This window comes from Lampetra planeri, chromosome 37, assembly GCF_965212315.1.
Source record: "Lampetra planeri chromosome 37, kcLamPlan1.2.h2, whole genome shotgun sequence".
Classification (NCBI taxonomy): domain Eukaryota; kingdom Metazoa; phylum Chordata; class Hyperoartia; order Petromyzontiformes; family Petromyzontidae; genus Lampetra; species Lampetra planeri.
Window position 1 is genome coordinate 6,905,331 of NC_136143.1, and position 14,928 is coordinate 6,920,258.

At 56.9% G+C, this 14,928-nt stretch overlaps 1 protein-coding gene across 13 annotated transcripts in view; it reads left to right on the top strand.

Annotated features, from left to right (window-relative positions):
- Window positions 1-14,928, top strand: part of LOC144730989 (rabphilin-3A-like) — a 57,696-nt gene that overhangs the window by 36,110 nt on the left and 6,658 nt on the right. For all 13 annotated transcript variants that reach the window (XM_078611917.1, XM_078611923.1, XM_078611929.1 and 10 more), the window contains 5 exons: window positions 135-333; window positions 5,271-5,381; window positions 6,184-6,384; window positions 13,729-13,908; window positions 14,436-14,515. In XM_078611917.1, the coding sequence (XP_078468043.1) occupies window positions 135-333; window positions 5,271-5,381; window positions 6,184-6,384; window positions 13,729-13,908; window positions 14,436-14,515 (771 nt within the window). The remainder of the gene's footprint in view (window positions 1-134; window positions 334-5,270; window positions 5,382-6,183; window positions 6,385-13,728; window positions 13,909-14,435; window positions 14,516-14,928) is intronic.

The following is a 14,928-nucleotide window of genomic DNA, read 5'->3' on the forward strand; positions in this document are numbered from 1 at the left end:
TTTATATTTTGATACCGGCAAGGGAGGTCCCACGGAATCCAAATTTCACCGTCGCATCATCCCCCAGCGTCCGCTCCGTCCGGTGTTCACCGCCTCCTCCTGCCCCTCTCGCCACGCGCCCGTCTCTCCGCTAGGTGTGGAAGCGCTCCGGAGCGTGGTTCTTCAAGGGGCTGCCCAAGTACGTGCTGCCCCCCAAGACGTCCGGGGCGGGGGGCCGGCACGACTCGCGGCCCGTCGCGGCCGCGGTCCTCGGCAGGAACCCGCAAGGGGCGGCGAGGGACCAGGCGGCCTCCGCGCCCGACACGCGCACCTACACCTGGGTGCGCGGTCGCGGTGAGTGATTTGGGGGCGGGGGGCGGGAGGGGGCCACGGAGAGTTTCGCGTCGTGAGCGCGAGGCTGCCGCACGCGCACACACAGCCGCTGACGCACGCACACACACAGCCGCCACCGTGGACACACGCGCACAGCTGCGGCTCGACGGCCTCTCTCCTCCGTCTCTCCTCCTCCGTCTCTCCTCCTCCGTCTCTCCTCCGTCTCTCCTCCTCCGTCTCTCCTCCTCCGTCTCTCCTCCGTCTCTCCTCCTCCGTCTCTCCTCCTCCGTCTCTCCTCCTCCGTCCCTCCTCCATCTCTCCTCCTCCGTCTCTCCTCCGTCTCTCCTCCGTCTCTCCTCCTCCGTCTCTCCTCCTCCGTCTCTCCTCCTCCGTCCCTCCTCCGTCCCTCCTCCGTCTCTCCTCCGTCTCTCCTCCGTCCCTCCTCCGTCCCTCCTCCGTCTCTCCTCCGTCTCTCCTCCGTCTCTCCTCCTCCGTCTCTCCTCCTCCGTCTCTCCTCCTCCGTCCCTCCTCCGTCTCTCCTCCGTCTCTCCTCCTCCGTCTCTCCTCCGTCTCTCCTCCGTCTCTCCTCCTCCATCTCTCCTCCGTCTCTCCTCCGTCTCTCCTCCTCCGTCTCTCCTCCTCCGTCTCTCCTCCTCCGTCCCTCCTCCGTCTCTCCTCCGTCCCTCCTCCGTCTCTCCTCCGTCTCTCCTCCGTCTCTCCTCCTCCGTCTCTCCTCCGTCTCTCCTCCGTCTCTCCTCCTCCGTCCCTCCTCCGTCTCTCCTCCGTGTCTCCTCCGTCTCTCCTCCGTCTCTCCTCCGTCTCTCCTCCGTCTCTCCTCCGTCTCTCCTCCGTCTCTCCTCCTCCGTCTCTCCTCCTCCGTCTCTCCTCCTCCGTCTCTCCTCCTCCGTCTCTCCTCGGTCTCTCCTCCGTCTCTCCTCCGTCTCTCCTCCGTCTCTCCTCCGTCTCTCCTCCTTTTTTTTTTTTACGATCAGTGGAAACAAGAAGATGCTCGGTGTATTCGGCACTTTGTTTCGTTCATCATTTCGTAAATTTTATTTTTTTTTTTAAACGGGGCTTTATGTAGCCCTCGCTCGCTCTCTCGCTCACTCTCTCACTCGTTCGCTCTCTCTCTCTCACTCGCTCTCTCTCTCGCTTGTTCTGTCGCTCATTCTCTCGCTCACTCTCTCGTTATGTACGCCGCCCCCCTCGCAGTCCGACGGCCTCCGACGGGTAGCTCATATCAGCATGCAGAGCTCCCCATCATCTGCCACGGAGCACACGGCCTCCTCCATCGCCCACTGCTCCATGAAGGCCGGCACGGCGTGGGTCAACCGCGCATGGCGGAACTCCAGCCACACCCTGGCTCCGACCAGAGCGCGGAAGATGCCCAGGCTGTTGGCCGGACGTTTCCCCTCCAGGGCCACCTTCCTCGCCCTGTAAATGGCGAGCTTGGCGTAGCCGACGAGCACGTTGACCAGCCCCTGAAGATGTTGGGATCCGTCGCCCTTTCCGTCTCTCCTCCTCCGTCTCTCCTCCTCCGTCTCTCCTCCTCCGTCTCTCCTCCGTCTCTCCTCCGTCTCTCCTCCGTCTCTCCTCCGCCTCTCCTCCGTCTCTCCTCCGTCTCTCCTCCGTCTCTCCTCCGTCTCTCCTCCGTCTCTCCTCCGTCTCTCCTCCGCCTCTCCTCCGCCTCTCCTCCGTCTCTCCTCCGTCTCTCCTCCGTCTCTCCTCCGTCTCTCCTCCTCCGTCCCTCCTCCTCCGTCTCTCCTCCGTCTCTCCTCCGTCTCTCCTCCGTCTCTCCTCCGTCTCTCCTCCGTCTCTCCTCCGTCTCTCCTCCTCCGTCTCTCCTCCGTCTCTCCTCCTCCGTCTCTCCTCCGTCTCTCCTCCTCCGTCTCTCCTCCGTCTCTCCTCCGCCTCTCCTCCGCCTCTCCTCCGTCTCTCCTCCGTCTCTCCTCCGTCTCTCCTCCGTCTCTCCTCCGCCTCTCCTCCGTCTCTCCTCCGTCTCTCCTCCGTCTCTCCTCCGTCTCTCCTCCGCCTCTCCTCCGCCTCTGCTCCGTCTCTCCTCCGTCTCTCCTCCGTCTCTCCTCCGTCTCTCCTCCGTCTCTCCTCCTCCGTCTCTCCTCCTCCGTCCCTCCTCCGTCCCTCCTCCGTCCCTCCTCCGTCTCTCCTCCTCCGTCTCTCCTCCTCCGTCTCTCCTCCTCCGTCTCTCCTCCTCCGTCTCTCCTCCTCCGTCTCTCCTCCTCCGTCTCTCCTCCTCCGTCTCTCCTCCGTCTCTCCTCCGCCTCTCCTCCGCCTCTCCTCCGTCTCTCCTCCGTCTCTCCTCCGTCTCTCCTCCGTCTCTCCTCCGTCTCTCCTCCGTCTCTCCTCCGCCTCTCCTCCGTCTCTCCTCCGTCTCTCCTCCGTCTCTCCTCCGCCTCTCCTCCGCCTCTCCTCCGTCTCTGCTCCGTCTCTCCTCCGTCTCTCCTCCGTCTCTCCTCCGTCTCTCCTCCGCCTCTCCTCCGCCTCTCCTCCGTCTCTCCTCCGTCTCTCCGTCTCTCCTCCGCCTCTCCTCCGTCTCTCCTCCGTCTCTCCTCCGTCTCTCTTCCTCCGTCCCTCCTCCTCCGTCTCTCCTCCGTCTCTCCTCCGTCTCTCCTCCGTCTCTCCTCCTCCGTCTCTCCTCCGTCTCTCCTCCTCCGTCTCTCCTCCTCCGTCTCTCCTCCGTCTCTCCTCCGCCTCTCCTCCGTCTCTCCTCCTCCGTCTCTCCTCCGTCTCTCCTCCGCCTCTCCTCCGTCTCTCCTCCGTCTCTCCTCCGCCTCTCCTCCGTCTCTCCTCCTCGGTCTCTCCTCCGTCTCTCCTCCGTCTCTCCTCCGTCTCTCCTCCTCCGTCCCTCCTCCTCCGTCTCTCCTCCGTCTCTCCTCCGTCTCTCCTCCGTCTCTCCTCCTCCGTCTCTCCTCCTCCGTCTCTCCTCCGTCTCTCCTCCGCCTCTCCTCCGTCTCTCCTCCGTCTCTCCTCCGCCTCTCCTCCGTCTCTCCTCCGTCTCTCCTCCGTCTCTCCTCCGTCTCTCCTCCGTCTCTCCTCCGTCTCTCCTCCGTCTCTCCTCCGTCTCTCCTCCGCCTCTCCTCCGCCTCTCCTCCGTCTCTCCTCCGTCTCTCCTCCGTCTCTCCTCCGCCTCTCCTCCGTCTCTCCTCCGTCTCTCCTCCGTCTCTCCTCCGTCTCTCCTCCGTCTCTCCGCCTCTCCTCCGTCTCTCCTCCGCCTCTCCTCCGCCTCTCCTCCGTCTCTCCTCCGTCTCTCCTCCGTCTCTCCTCCTCCGTCCCTCCTCCGTCCCTCCTCCGTCTCTCCTCCGTCTCTCCTCCGTCCCTCCTCTGTCTCTCCTCCTCCGTCTCTCCTCCTCCGTCTCTCCTCCTCCGTCTCTCCTCCGCCTCTCCTCCGTCTCTCCTCCGTCTCTCCTCCTCCGTCCCTCCTCCGTCCCTCCTCCGTCTCTCCTCCGTCTCTCCGCCTCTCCTCCGTCTCTCCTCCGCCTCTCCTCCGCCTCTCCTCCGCCTCTCCTCCGTCTCTCCTCCGTCTCTCCTCCGTCTCTCCTCCGTCTCTCCTCCGTCTCTCCTCCGTCTCTCCTCCGTCTCTCCTCCGCCTCTCCTCCGTCTCTCCTCCTCCGTCTCTCCTCCGTCTCTCCTCCGTCTCTCCTCCGTCTCTCCTCCGTCTCTGCTCCGTCTCTCCTCCTCCGTCTCTCCTCCGTCTCTGCTCCGTCTCTCCTCCGTCTCTCCTCCGTCTCTCCTCCGTCTCTCCTCCGTCTCTCCTCCGTCTCTCCTCGGTCTCTCCTCCGTCTCTCCTCCGTCTCTCCTCCGTCTCTCCTCCGACTCTCCTCGGTCTCTCCTCCGTCTCTCCTCCGTCTCTCCTCCGTCTCTCCTCCGTCTCTCCTCCGTCTCTCCTCGGTCTCTCCTCCGTCTCTCCTCCGACTCTCCTCGGTCTCTCCTCCGTCTCTCCTCCGTCTCTCCTCCGTCTCTCCTCCGTCTCTCCTTCGTCTCTCCGTTATGCCGCTGTTGCCCCCCCCCCCCCCCCCCCCCCACTGGATGGCAGGGATTGGAGTTCCGTCGCCCGGTGACGGAACTCCAAAAATGTGCACAAACAAAGCTCGTGTTATCCATGAGTCCGGGTAGTGTTGGCGACGCACGCGGCTCTGCCCCGTAGTCCAGCACTGTGGAGGCAGCGGCGAGGGTTGTTGGATCTCTGCACAAATATAATTAATTGAACTCGACGAGGATCCGTCCATACCCTGGCTTGCCCGGGAGAAGGCGGTACGGCAAATGTGAACTCCACCTGTTCCGCCTGTATGGGCGCAGCGTTGCCCCCCTCTCACACATGCGAGCCTTCTCCTGGTGCGCCTGTCTCCTCGTACACGTAAAAGCACATCGATTGAAAATATATAAAGAGACGCAGAGGACCACAGAGCTTGGCCAATTGTTTGTAACGCCGGCTCACTGCCGCCTGGCTGCTACTGCTGCCTTCCCCACTGCTCTGTGGTTGCTCATTGCGCCTCCAAGTCGTCCCATCTCTCTCCGTCTCTACGAGCGAGTACTGTACGGCGGCAGAGCAGCATTACAAGTGTGTGGAGGTGTACGTTGAACTTCCTTGGCAGCGTACGTAGCCAACCGTGCTGATCAGCAGACAATATCGATGAATCTGACGCGTCATTCCGCACCCACAGTTTTTATACTTTTTTTATTTTTGACTTGCTCACCTTTCCTATACTTTGCCCTCCTATCGTTGTTTGTGTCGTTTGTTGTTTTTCTAACTTTCTGCCCCGCCCCCTTACTGGACATCTGTGAACAAGCTCTGTAGCTCGTCGGTGAGCGAGTGCGCGAGCGAGTGTGCGACCGTGCGAGCGCGCGAGCGAACGTATTGCGCGCCGTCCCGTCGGGTCGCCTAACGAGTGACGCTCCTCCCCCCCCCCCTCCTCCTTCCACCTTTGGACGTCGCGCCGCAGTGAGGATGGGCGAGAGCGACTCCGACTCGGAGCGCAACTCCAGCTCGGACGAAGACGACGCGGGGACCCGGAGGGCGCGTCACGTGGCGGGCGTCGCGCGGGCCGACTCCGGTGAGGGCCGCGGTTCCGCCGCGCGGCGCTAGCGGCCGCCCCAGCGGCAGCGGTAGCGGTAGCGGCGGCGGTAACGATGGCAAAGTAAAACCGGCCACCGTCTTCGGCAACAGCTGCGAAGGCGACATCGTCACCGTCGTCGTCGTCGTCGTGGGCCGCAGCGACAGACGCGATCGGATCACAGTCGACGGCCAATCTTCCGAACGCGAGAGCCTCCTTGTAACAAATGCGTCTTGAGATCCACGTCGGGCATTGTTCATCTTGTTGTCCTTGGCCCGCACCTCCGATTAGCGTGGTTGGCTACGTTTGGCGCAAAAGAAGTTCAACATCTTTGTCGGTTGGTCCCAAGCCATCGTTGGAAATTCCATGGCTCTGTGGCAGGGGCCTGCTGTGGTTGGTAGAGACGACAACTGTTGACGGGTAACTCCAAGCATCAGTAATTCATTCTATCTACCCACAAAAATGTGACTGACGGAGTTAACCCCTATCGGGGTCGATCGAATGAGGTCTAGGGAGAGCCAGTGCCGGCAGTGTTTGCGATGATTTTTTTTTGTTGTGCAGTCATTGGTGACCCCGCGCTGAGGTGAATCGGCTCACTTCGCTTGAGAACCCGGTTCAATCACACGCAGCAGCTGCTGAAACCCGCATACGAACCCCGGAGATCTCAGCGGTTACCGGCTCCGCACTTCCCATTTTAGCGCGGTCGGAATACGTACGCCGCGAAAGACGTCCGGCATACATACGTACTTTAACCGCTTGAACCGTGACCCTTGACTCCAAACTCTTGACCTTTGGTGCCCAGCGAGCAGCGACGGAGCCGGCGCGTGGCCGGCGGGGTCGGCGGGCGGCAAGCTGAAGGGCGCGCAGGGCGCGCTGGGCAGCCGGGGCAGCGTGGGCAGCAGCAGCGGCGGGGGCGGAGGAGCCGGCGGCGGGTTTGGGGGAGCGACGAGCGCCACCGAGAGCTGCCAGGGCGACGCTGCCGGCGACAGCGACGCGAGCCGGGGTTAGTGGGGGCGCGGACAGCGGCAGCGGCAGCCCCGCGTCTCTCGCGCGCACGCGCGCACGCACGCACGCACGCACGCGCGACGCGAGAATGGCTGCCGCGGTACGGCGATACCACGGCATATCGGCTCGCTACGTACGGTGAGAAGTTCGGCGTACGTACATGTCGTATGAAATATATACATGTCAAAGCCCACGATACTCGCACAATCCGGTTTGTAGAATATCGTTGTGTCGCCGCTCACTAAGTACGATCGTAACCGTTGCAGATTATGGGTTATGACGTCGCTGTAGGACAACCGCAGGGTTTGCGTGGAACGTCTGTGCTGCTGCTGCTACAGAGCCCGTCCGTGCAACGTTACCTCCCGGGGGGTGTAACAATCCCCCCCCCCCTCACCACCCTGCCCTCCTCACCCTCCACAGCGATTCGGTACGAACTGTTGCCACCAAATAAACGTGGAACGTTGCCTCAACAATCTTGGCCCAACAGCCCCAACGGTTGCAACCCCACGTTTACTGGTATTCATGTAACATAGCGGGTGCATGAATGTAGCAGGGCTTCAGCGGAGGCTGCGTGGGTCGCGTTTGACATCGATACGAAATCCAAATCGAAAACTCGTCGATTCTCGCGTTACACGGGCATGCGATCAGATGCTCGAGAATCGATGCTTTTCCCTTCCACATTTAGAATCGGCGTGCGCTTAGAGTATTTGGCTTGCGACAAATGTCCACGTGGCATAAGCCACTAAGTTGAGCCATCATTTGCGACGGCCAGGTCGCTTCTGATAAAGAGCTACGTAGCTCAGTTGGGCCTTACCTGCTAGGATTTAGATATCACTTGATCCCTCGGGGCGTCGTTACACTGTCACACATGCCACCATAGGGGCCGTCCATAAATGACGTCACGTACCTGGGGGGGGGGGGGGGGGTCAGACATTTGTGACGATGTGTGACGAGGGGGGGGGGGTTTTAGAAATGTGACGTCACATCAAAATGCGCAACTTTAAATAAATATAAACAACACGTTCTACTTAATTAAATAGACTTTTAATGTTTTCTCCTACAACATCAGAGTGCAGCGCCACATTAAATACACACTACGATGACAATAGTTTAAAGCGATTTGAAGCATGTTTTATATATGTTTTTGGGGGGGGGGGGCAGAGCTTTGTGACGTCATATTTGAGGGGGGACCTGTTTTTTTGTGACGCCGTGTGACGAAGGGGGGGGGGGGGGAGGTCAAAAATCGTCCAAAATCGCGTGACGTCATTTATAGCCAAATCCAACCGAGGCAAGGCAGGTCAATGCTTTTTGGAATGGTGGCTTCGTAAGCAAAAAAAACCTAACGAACGCTCGCAACTGTGTAGTAACGTTTCACTGTAAAGCGCCAAAGAGTGTCTTTATAAATTGTTCCGTCAACTGCCTCAGCCGAAGTGCGAATCGAGCGGTTCCGACTTTGGTCTTCGTAGTAGAAATAGTAAAGCGCGCAGTGTGTTTACAGCGGCAGGTGCTGCGTTATTTTACAGTCGTTTCGTTTTTAAAAGTTTTAAAACATAGCGATCCTCGTGTGCCGGTGTTTTCGCCCACGCGGGTTTCAGTGGCCAGACTTGCCGCAAAAGCCAAAAAAAGACCAAATGGAACAGTCAGGGAACGTGCGCTGTAGCTCGCCCTCCGACGTGCGTTTTATGTCGGGCCCGTCGCCGCGTGTCGTTCAGCGCGACGTCCGACGTTTCGCTGCGGCCCACAATGGACGTCGGAGGGGCTAGCTGCAGCGCAACCGCACGGGCCTAGCGAGAGAATAGAACGCCCGCCCCGTAGGTTTTGAAGCCGAGCGGCGTTTCGCGTTTCAGTTGCGGCGTTTCATCGTTCATCATGATCGGCCATTAGCTCTGTCCACTGCTGGATGAAGGCCTTCCCCAAGTCGTGGCCATCCATCACAGTCCCGCGATGCATCTAGCTCCGTAAACAAAGATGGCGGCGCGGGTCTGGTGACGGCGCGTCGAGTTAGTTTTCGTTTTGGTTTGAGCAAAGTGTTTGTTTGGTACTTTGGTGGTTTTTCTTTTTTTTTTTTCGCTCGAGTTTCCAAACGCTGTCTATGCACAGAAAGAACACTCCTCCTCGGGCTCGATCCACCTCTTCTCGCAGGGACGTCTACCGTAACACCGCCCTGCACGCATCGTCTCTCTCTCTCTCTGCCCGCGTTGATGATTTCGTCGTTGTGTGTTTTAATTTGCGCGCGCCGCAAATGCGCTGCTGGGCGGTGGGGGGGGGGGGGGACCCTGGCTCCGAAATGATTTATTTGGCCAAAAATAACAACGGGAGAGGGTTGTTTGTGCATTCTGGATTTGAGATAGCTCACGGTAAAGCCATGCTCCTCGCAGCCACATTGGATTCCACGTTGATTCTTCATAATTCACCCGTTGGCCATCCGCTTTGCCTGCCTTACCTCTCAGAGGCGCGGGGCCTAGGAACAAAACACCCGGCCTGTGACCAATCTCATCAGAAGCTGGAAAGCTGAGCGGGGCTGAGGCCTCGATGTAGCGCTCCAATGGGTGGCCAGTCCATGCATAGAAAAGTTGCTGTGCTCCTTGCCCTCACCAACCCAGCACTAACCGCCACGGTGAAGTATGGTTAAGTACCCCCCCCCCCCACCCCCTCCCTCCACGAGCCGCCAAGGCGTGGGAAGATTTCGTGTTCGGAAGCGGATTTACAACAAAAAACCCCGACGTATCTAGGACCGATTGGCGCTCTCCGTGGGGGGTTATGGAGTTGTTGTTTTTTACCAGGACATTCCCTCCCACCCCTACCCCCAGCGCGTCTTCTCTGCGCGCGCAAGCGCTGGCTGCTGCACGGCCTTGCCTTCTTCATTCTCACCGCCTTAATAACAACGCCAACAACAATAATAATCCTAATCCTTGATGATGCCATTGATAGACTGGTTGGAAAATTGCCGTCTCTCGCCTGCCCTTGTTTGCTATCGCGTTGATTTCGCACGAGCGTGCGCTCTCTGTGTGCCGCTGCCAATGTGAATCGCGAGCCGTCGCCACGCTCCTAACACGGTGAGGGCTTCACAAACTCGAGTCCTCATGGCCCAGCCACCACGCTACATCTTTCCGCATTTACCAACTTACTCCCCGCGCGCTCCCCCCCTCCCGCACTCAAATGAACTCGTCTCACGCTGCCACGGTGCCCGATGATTGTTCAAACGCGTCTAAATGTGGTGCGCGCTAACCAATTAACGTTGCGTTGGGTGCGCACGCAGACACACATGGACACGTGTTTAGATGTTTATACATCCATGTTGGGCTTCTTTTGCACTCTACGTAGCCATCCGTGATAATCGGAGGTGCGGGGGGAGGACAACAAGCTAAACACAAAAGGCTGTTCTAAATCAAATGAGTTTTTTAGTCTGGATTTTTTAAAAAGTGCATATAGCTCCCGTGGCTTCCTGATATGGGAAGGAAGAGCGTTCCAGACTGCCGCAGAAGCGACCGACTGCACGCGGAGATCTCAAATCTTAATTGGCATTGGCTCTGGACGCAGAGAAGAGCGTTTAATTGCTCGGCGTGTCACGTGGGACGAGTTTAACAACGATTGGGCGCGTGCGGCAGCGTGGAACGGGTTTAAGCGGCGCACTATTTGAATGTGCGAGGAGTAAATTTGGATAACGCGGAAAAGACGCAGCGCAGCGACGGCGGTGGGCCCGCGAGGACTGGAGTTTGAGAAACCCTGCGAGTCTAACCGCTTGCCCCGCCGTCGATTTGTGTCGACGAGGAGATTTATTTTTTAAAATGTAGCGACGAGAATCGCTTCAACGATGGCCACGAGCGGCCCGCCGAAGGCCCAACCGCCCGCAGCTACTGACCGCGACGACGAGACGGGTCGCGACCGAAGACACAGGCCGAGATAATTTTTCACGCAATAACACGACAACTTGACACTCGTCAAAAACAACACCTCGATTTAAAGCTTTCGTGACTGCAGGGATTCATCTGCTTGGTTCTTTCGGTAAAGTCACGTAGAAGGGAAGTAATAAAATAATAAAAATAAAACATAGTAAAATAATTCTCACGACGTTTCGGTCACAACGCAAGCGGCCGTCCTCAGGTGAAGACCAGGTCTGTCGGGGAGACAGACGCTGTCTCCCCGACCGAAACGTCGTGAGAATTATTTTATTATGTTTTATTTTTATTATTTATTACTTCCCTTCTACGTGACTTTACCGAAAGAACCAAGAAGAAAAAGCAACACTGTGCGTGCGTGTTTGTGGTGGGGGGGGGGCCTTAGAATAAAATCGCCGACTTTCGGGTAACAAGTCCCCCTCTTCGTAAACATTGAGGGCCAAGCGCTGCCAGGAAAGTACACGACCACAATTTGATTCGAAAGATAGCGCCCACTGAGATTATTAACCATTTTTAAAAGGCGAACTGGCGTGATGATGGCTCATCGAAGTGGCATTATATCGTCAAATGTGGGTTATCTAAATGCATGTTTCGAAACGGCGATTTTTATATAAATATATCATTTTGTTTCGTTAAAGGCCACAATGTTGTTATGGATGGACGTGTTTTTATTATTATCAACTGTGCTTTGTGCACCACTGCCAACGCAGCAAAGAGCACGCAGCATCGTCATCGCCATCGCCAAATGATTTAATTATCGAGATGATTCCGTTGTGGCGAGGAAGACCAAAAATAGCCATCGACTATTCCTGTAAATAAACATTTACCGAGTTTCACCGATTTAGTTGAGCTGATAATATAAGATGGTTGTAGGAATTGCTGCCTCAGGCGTTCTTCGTTTTAAAGGCCCCCCCAGGCCACTGTCGGCCCCTGGTGGCCTTTTATTAAACCCCCAAATGGTTCCAAATGTTATGGCGGTCCTCAAATTGATGATGTCTTATAGGCGAAAGTGCCCCCCCCCCCCTACCACCACCACCACCACCTAAGATAATTATTAGTGAAGAAAACTTGCTCGGGTCGCGACCGCACTCTCGGTAGTGAACGACAACAGCAGCAGAACCACGCGCGAAAAATACCACCGACAGAAACACAACAGCCGGGTAACTGACTGACCCGCCGCTCGCTGCTGAACGTCTGTGAGAAAAATAAAAAATAAAGAGCTTCGCGGCTCATCGGATTTCTCCAGAATGAACAAAAGATTCAGATTTTGACCTGAAGATTCAAATTGAAAGAATGAACGCCGCGTCTCTGTGCTTTCTCTCTCTCTCTCTGTGTCACTAACGGCCCTTGCATTTGCTCTCTCGCTGGCTCCTCTCTTTGGTGGCTTGTGTTCGGTTCATGCCTTTCCAATAAAAACTTCTTCCCCCAACTCGGAAATCCCCGCATGCGTGTTCTGGATTTGTGTGCGCGCCTCACTTTCGCTTGTGTCTCGCTACGCGGTTGGCTTCATGGGTTGCGGAGGGAGAGGGCGGGCGGGCGGGCGGTGAGCAGCGCTCCAGATAATCTGCGCAATCTCTCGGATTTATTGGGTGCCGTGGTGGCTACAGATGTTGACTACCTCGCCTGGTATACAGCAGGTCGTGGGTTCGATCCCGACCCTGACGCCTGCTGTATATTCGGAGTTTGCATGTGTCTTTCTCTCTCATCATCACAGTGGCTATGAGATGTTAACTACCTCGCCTGGTATACAGGAGGTGGTTCGGTGTCGATCCCGACCCCCGACGCCTGCTGTATACTTGGAGTTTGGATGTTCTCCCCGTGGTCGTGTGGATTTTTTTCTCTGGGCTCCTCCAGTTTTTCCCTCCACATTGCTATAAAGTTCCACACGATGATGATGATGATGAGCCAACTTCGTTGAGCTATCATTTGTGGCCAGATCGCTTCTGAAAATGAAGCTAATAGCTCTGTGCGCTTTACCTGGTAACATAAAAAAAATTGTTTCGTTTTATTCGTATCGTTTGTTCAAAGTCATTTGTTTACCTTTTGCTATACTTTGCACTCCTATCGTGTTTTTGTACAGTTTTTTTGGTGTAACGTTCTGACCCCGTGCCCCTACTGGACATCTCCGATTGGCACGATTGGCTGCGTACGGCGCGAAAGAAGTCCAACACACACGCACGCGTACGTGCAAAAGAGCGTTATAGCTCATCGGATTCCCTCGGCAGCAGGTTTAGGACTTCACTCCAGTTATATTTATGAAGCAAGACCAAAAATCTTCCAGGGGGTCCCAACCCAGAAAAATATCTAAATTAGAAAACTCATTTCCTGCCATTTCCTGCCTAAAATTATTTCAAAATGTCACTAACACATGGGATGGACTTTTTATTTTATTTTTTACAATAATGTCTAATAGTGTATTCTATTACATTGCTCTGTTTTAACTTTTTTTTACCATTTCTCGTTTCATTGTATGTAATGGCAGAGATTAGGGATTAATAAAGTCCAACCATAATCATATAAACAGTAATTGATGCATTGATTTATATGAAGACCAGATATTGTGGCCAAGGTTTAACACATTGTTTTTTTTATTTACATAGCATAGCAATTATTACTTTTTGATATTTTCATAGCATTATATTGGGGGGGACATTTTGAGCATATTTGAATATTGGGGGGGGGGGAATGTGCCCCCCCCCAATATATATTATAATTACGGCCTTGTTATAAAGCATCAAAGTTCCCCGTGTAGTCTCAACAGACTGTTGGGGTGGGTGCTGTTCACGATTAGTACCTGTGAAGGCCCACACGGCACGCGAGGGGGTGGGTGGCCTTCGTCTCCGCAGTGGCGATGTTTACACACCGCACCAGGTACTCATTTGAGGCCGAGTTGACCTAGGGGAGGCTCAGGACCGTTTCAAACAATCGTCACTGGCGTTGGCCGTGAGCGGGTTCGTAGCGCAGCGTTGCGCTAACAGCCGCACTACATACTCACCGTGGTCAGGTGCGGACTGCACAACTCCCTTAGATTCTGGCAGAAGGACGGAAGCGATGCCAAGAAAATAAACTGAGAAACGGGGGGCAAATGGTTCAGGAGCGGTGAGGATGGAGCGGAAGAGGTGGCTACATCAGGACCCTGCTGCTGCACGGAGGAGCGGCGTCCGTTTTCACAGCGGCGGCCGTGATAGGGGAGTGATTCAGGGTGGGGGTAGCCCTCACACACAGGTCATGTGGTTTAGGGGAGGCTCGCGCTGATATGGATACAGAGATGTCTCACAAGACCACGATGGAGACTTACGGTCCCAGTACCGAAGCGGACGAGGTCTCGTTAGTTCAAACCAGGGCATCCCGGTGCTTCGGCGTTTGCGCGACGGTGTGGTGGTGGCGACAGCCGGCGTGACGTGGCTCGCGCTGTGGGGTGCGGGGGGGGCGGTGGTTTGCAGAGGGGTCCCTGCGCTCGCGTCTCTCCCTCGCCCCCTCTGACACCTCGTCGTCACTGGCCACCTCGTCGCACGCCGACGACGACGTCGACCGCGCCTTCTCCGCCTTCGCCGCCACCACCGCCGCCGCGACACCGTCGCAGCAGCAGCAGCAGGCTGACCCAAACGACTCGGACGATGCCAGTGAGTCTCGGCCTTCCCGATCGTCCGCCCTCCCTCCTTTCCGTTCCGCTCTCTCTCTCTCGGTTTCCCTCTATTACAATCTGTGTCCCCCTCTCAGTACTCCTCTCCCACTGTCCTTACATCTGTCTGCTTCCCTCTCTTCCCCCCTCTTCCTTCTCTGCTCTCATCTCTGTGTCCCCGATCTGTGTTCAAATCTCCCTCCGTCTCCGTCCCTGTGTGCCCCTGTCTCTCCACTCCTCCTCTCCTCCGTTCCTCTCTCTGTGTTTCTGCCTCTGTTCTCTCCTGTTCTCATCTCTCTATTCCCCCCCTCCCCGTTCCCCCCTCTCGCCGCCGTTCCCCCGACCCTCGCAGCACCACCGCCCCCGCTGCCCGGTCTACCGATCCGTCGTCTCCGTGTGAGCGGAGGGGTTTGGTGAGCGAGGGAACTGTGGCCGTGGGGGGGGGGGGGGCCTGCGGGAAGTCGGGAGGTTTTGTGACGCTGGCGGCGCGTCGCGTTTCCGCCGCTGAACGTTCCGCTCTCTCCGCAGCGACGCTCGGCTGCCTCGAGTTCAGTCTCCTCTACGACCAGACCGGCAACATGCTGCACTGCACGCTGCTCCGTGCCAGGGTAGGTGCACCTCCACGGCCCCCACCCCCCTCCATCGGCGTTCCTTGTCTGCTCGCGGTGCACGTGGCTATCGAGTGAGTGGTGAAGGCGGTGCAACTGCACCGCAGCCTCTGGGCTACATTGACTGGGGTGGGGAGCGAAGGGGCATTTAATTCCTTGCACCAGTCGTCCATGAGTCCAAATCAGATATTTAACTTATCGGCACCACTTGAGGTGGCAATGCGTGGATGGTTCCAAATTCTCTGTGCGGCCAGCAACAGCAAATCGTGCGTTAACCATTTCAGTTGGGGTTATCGAATCGTTAACTCGTACGAGCCATGTCAATAAACCAGTACGTACTGCATAAGTTGCGCTACACAAGGTGGTACCAAATTCGGCCCATGGACTTACAGGGGCGCCACAGTGACGAGATG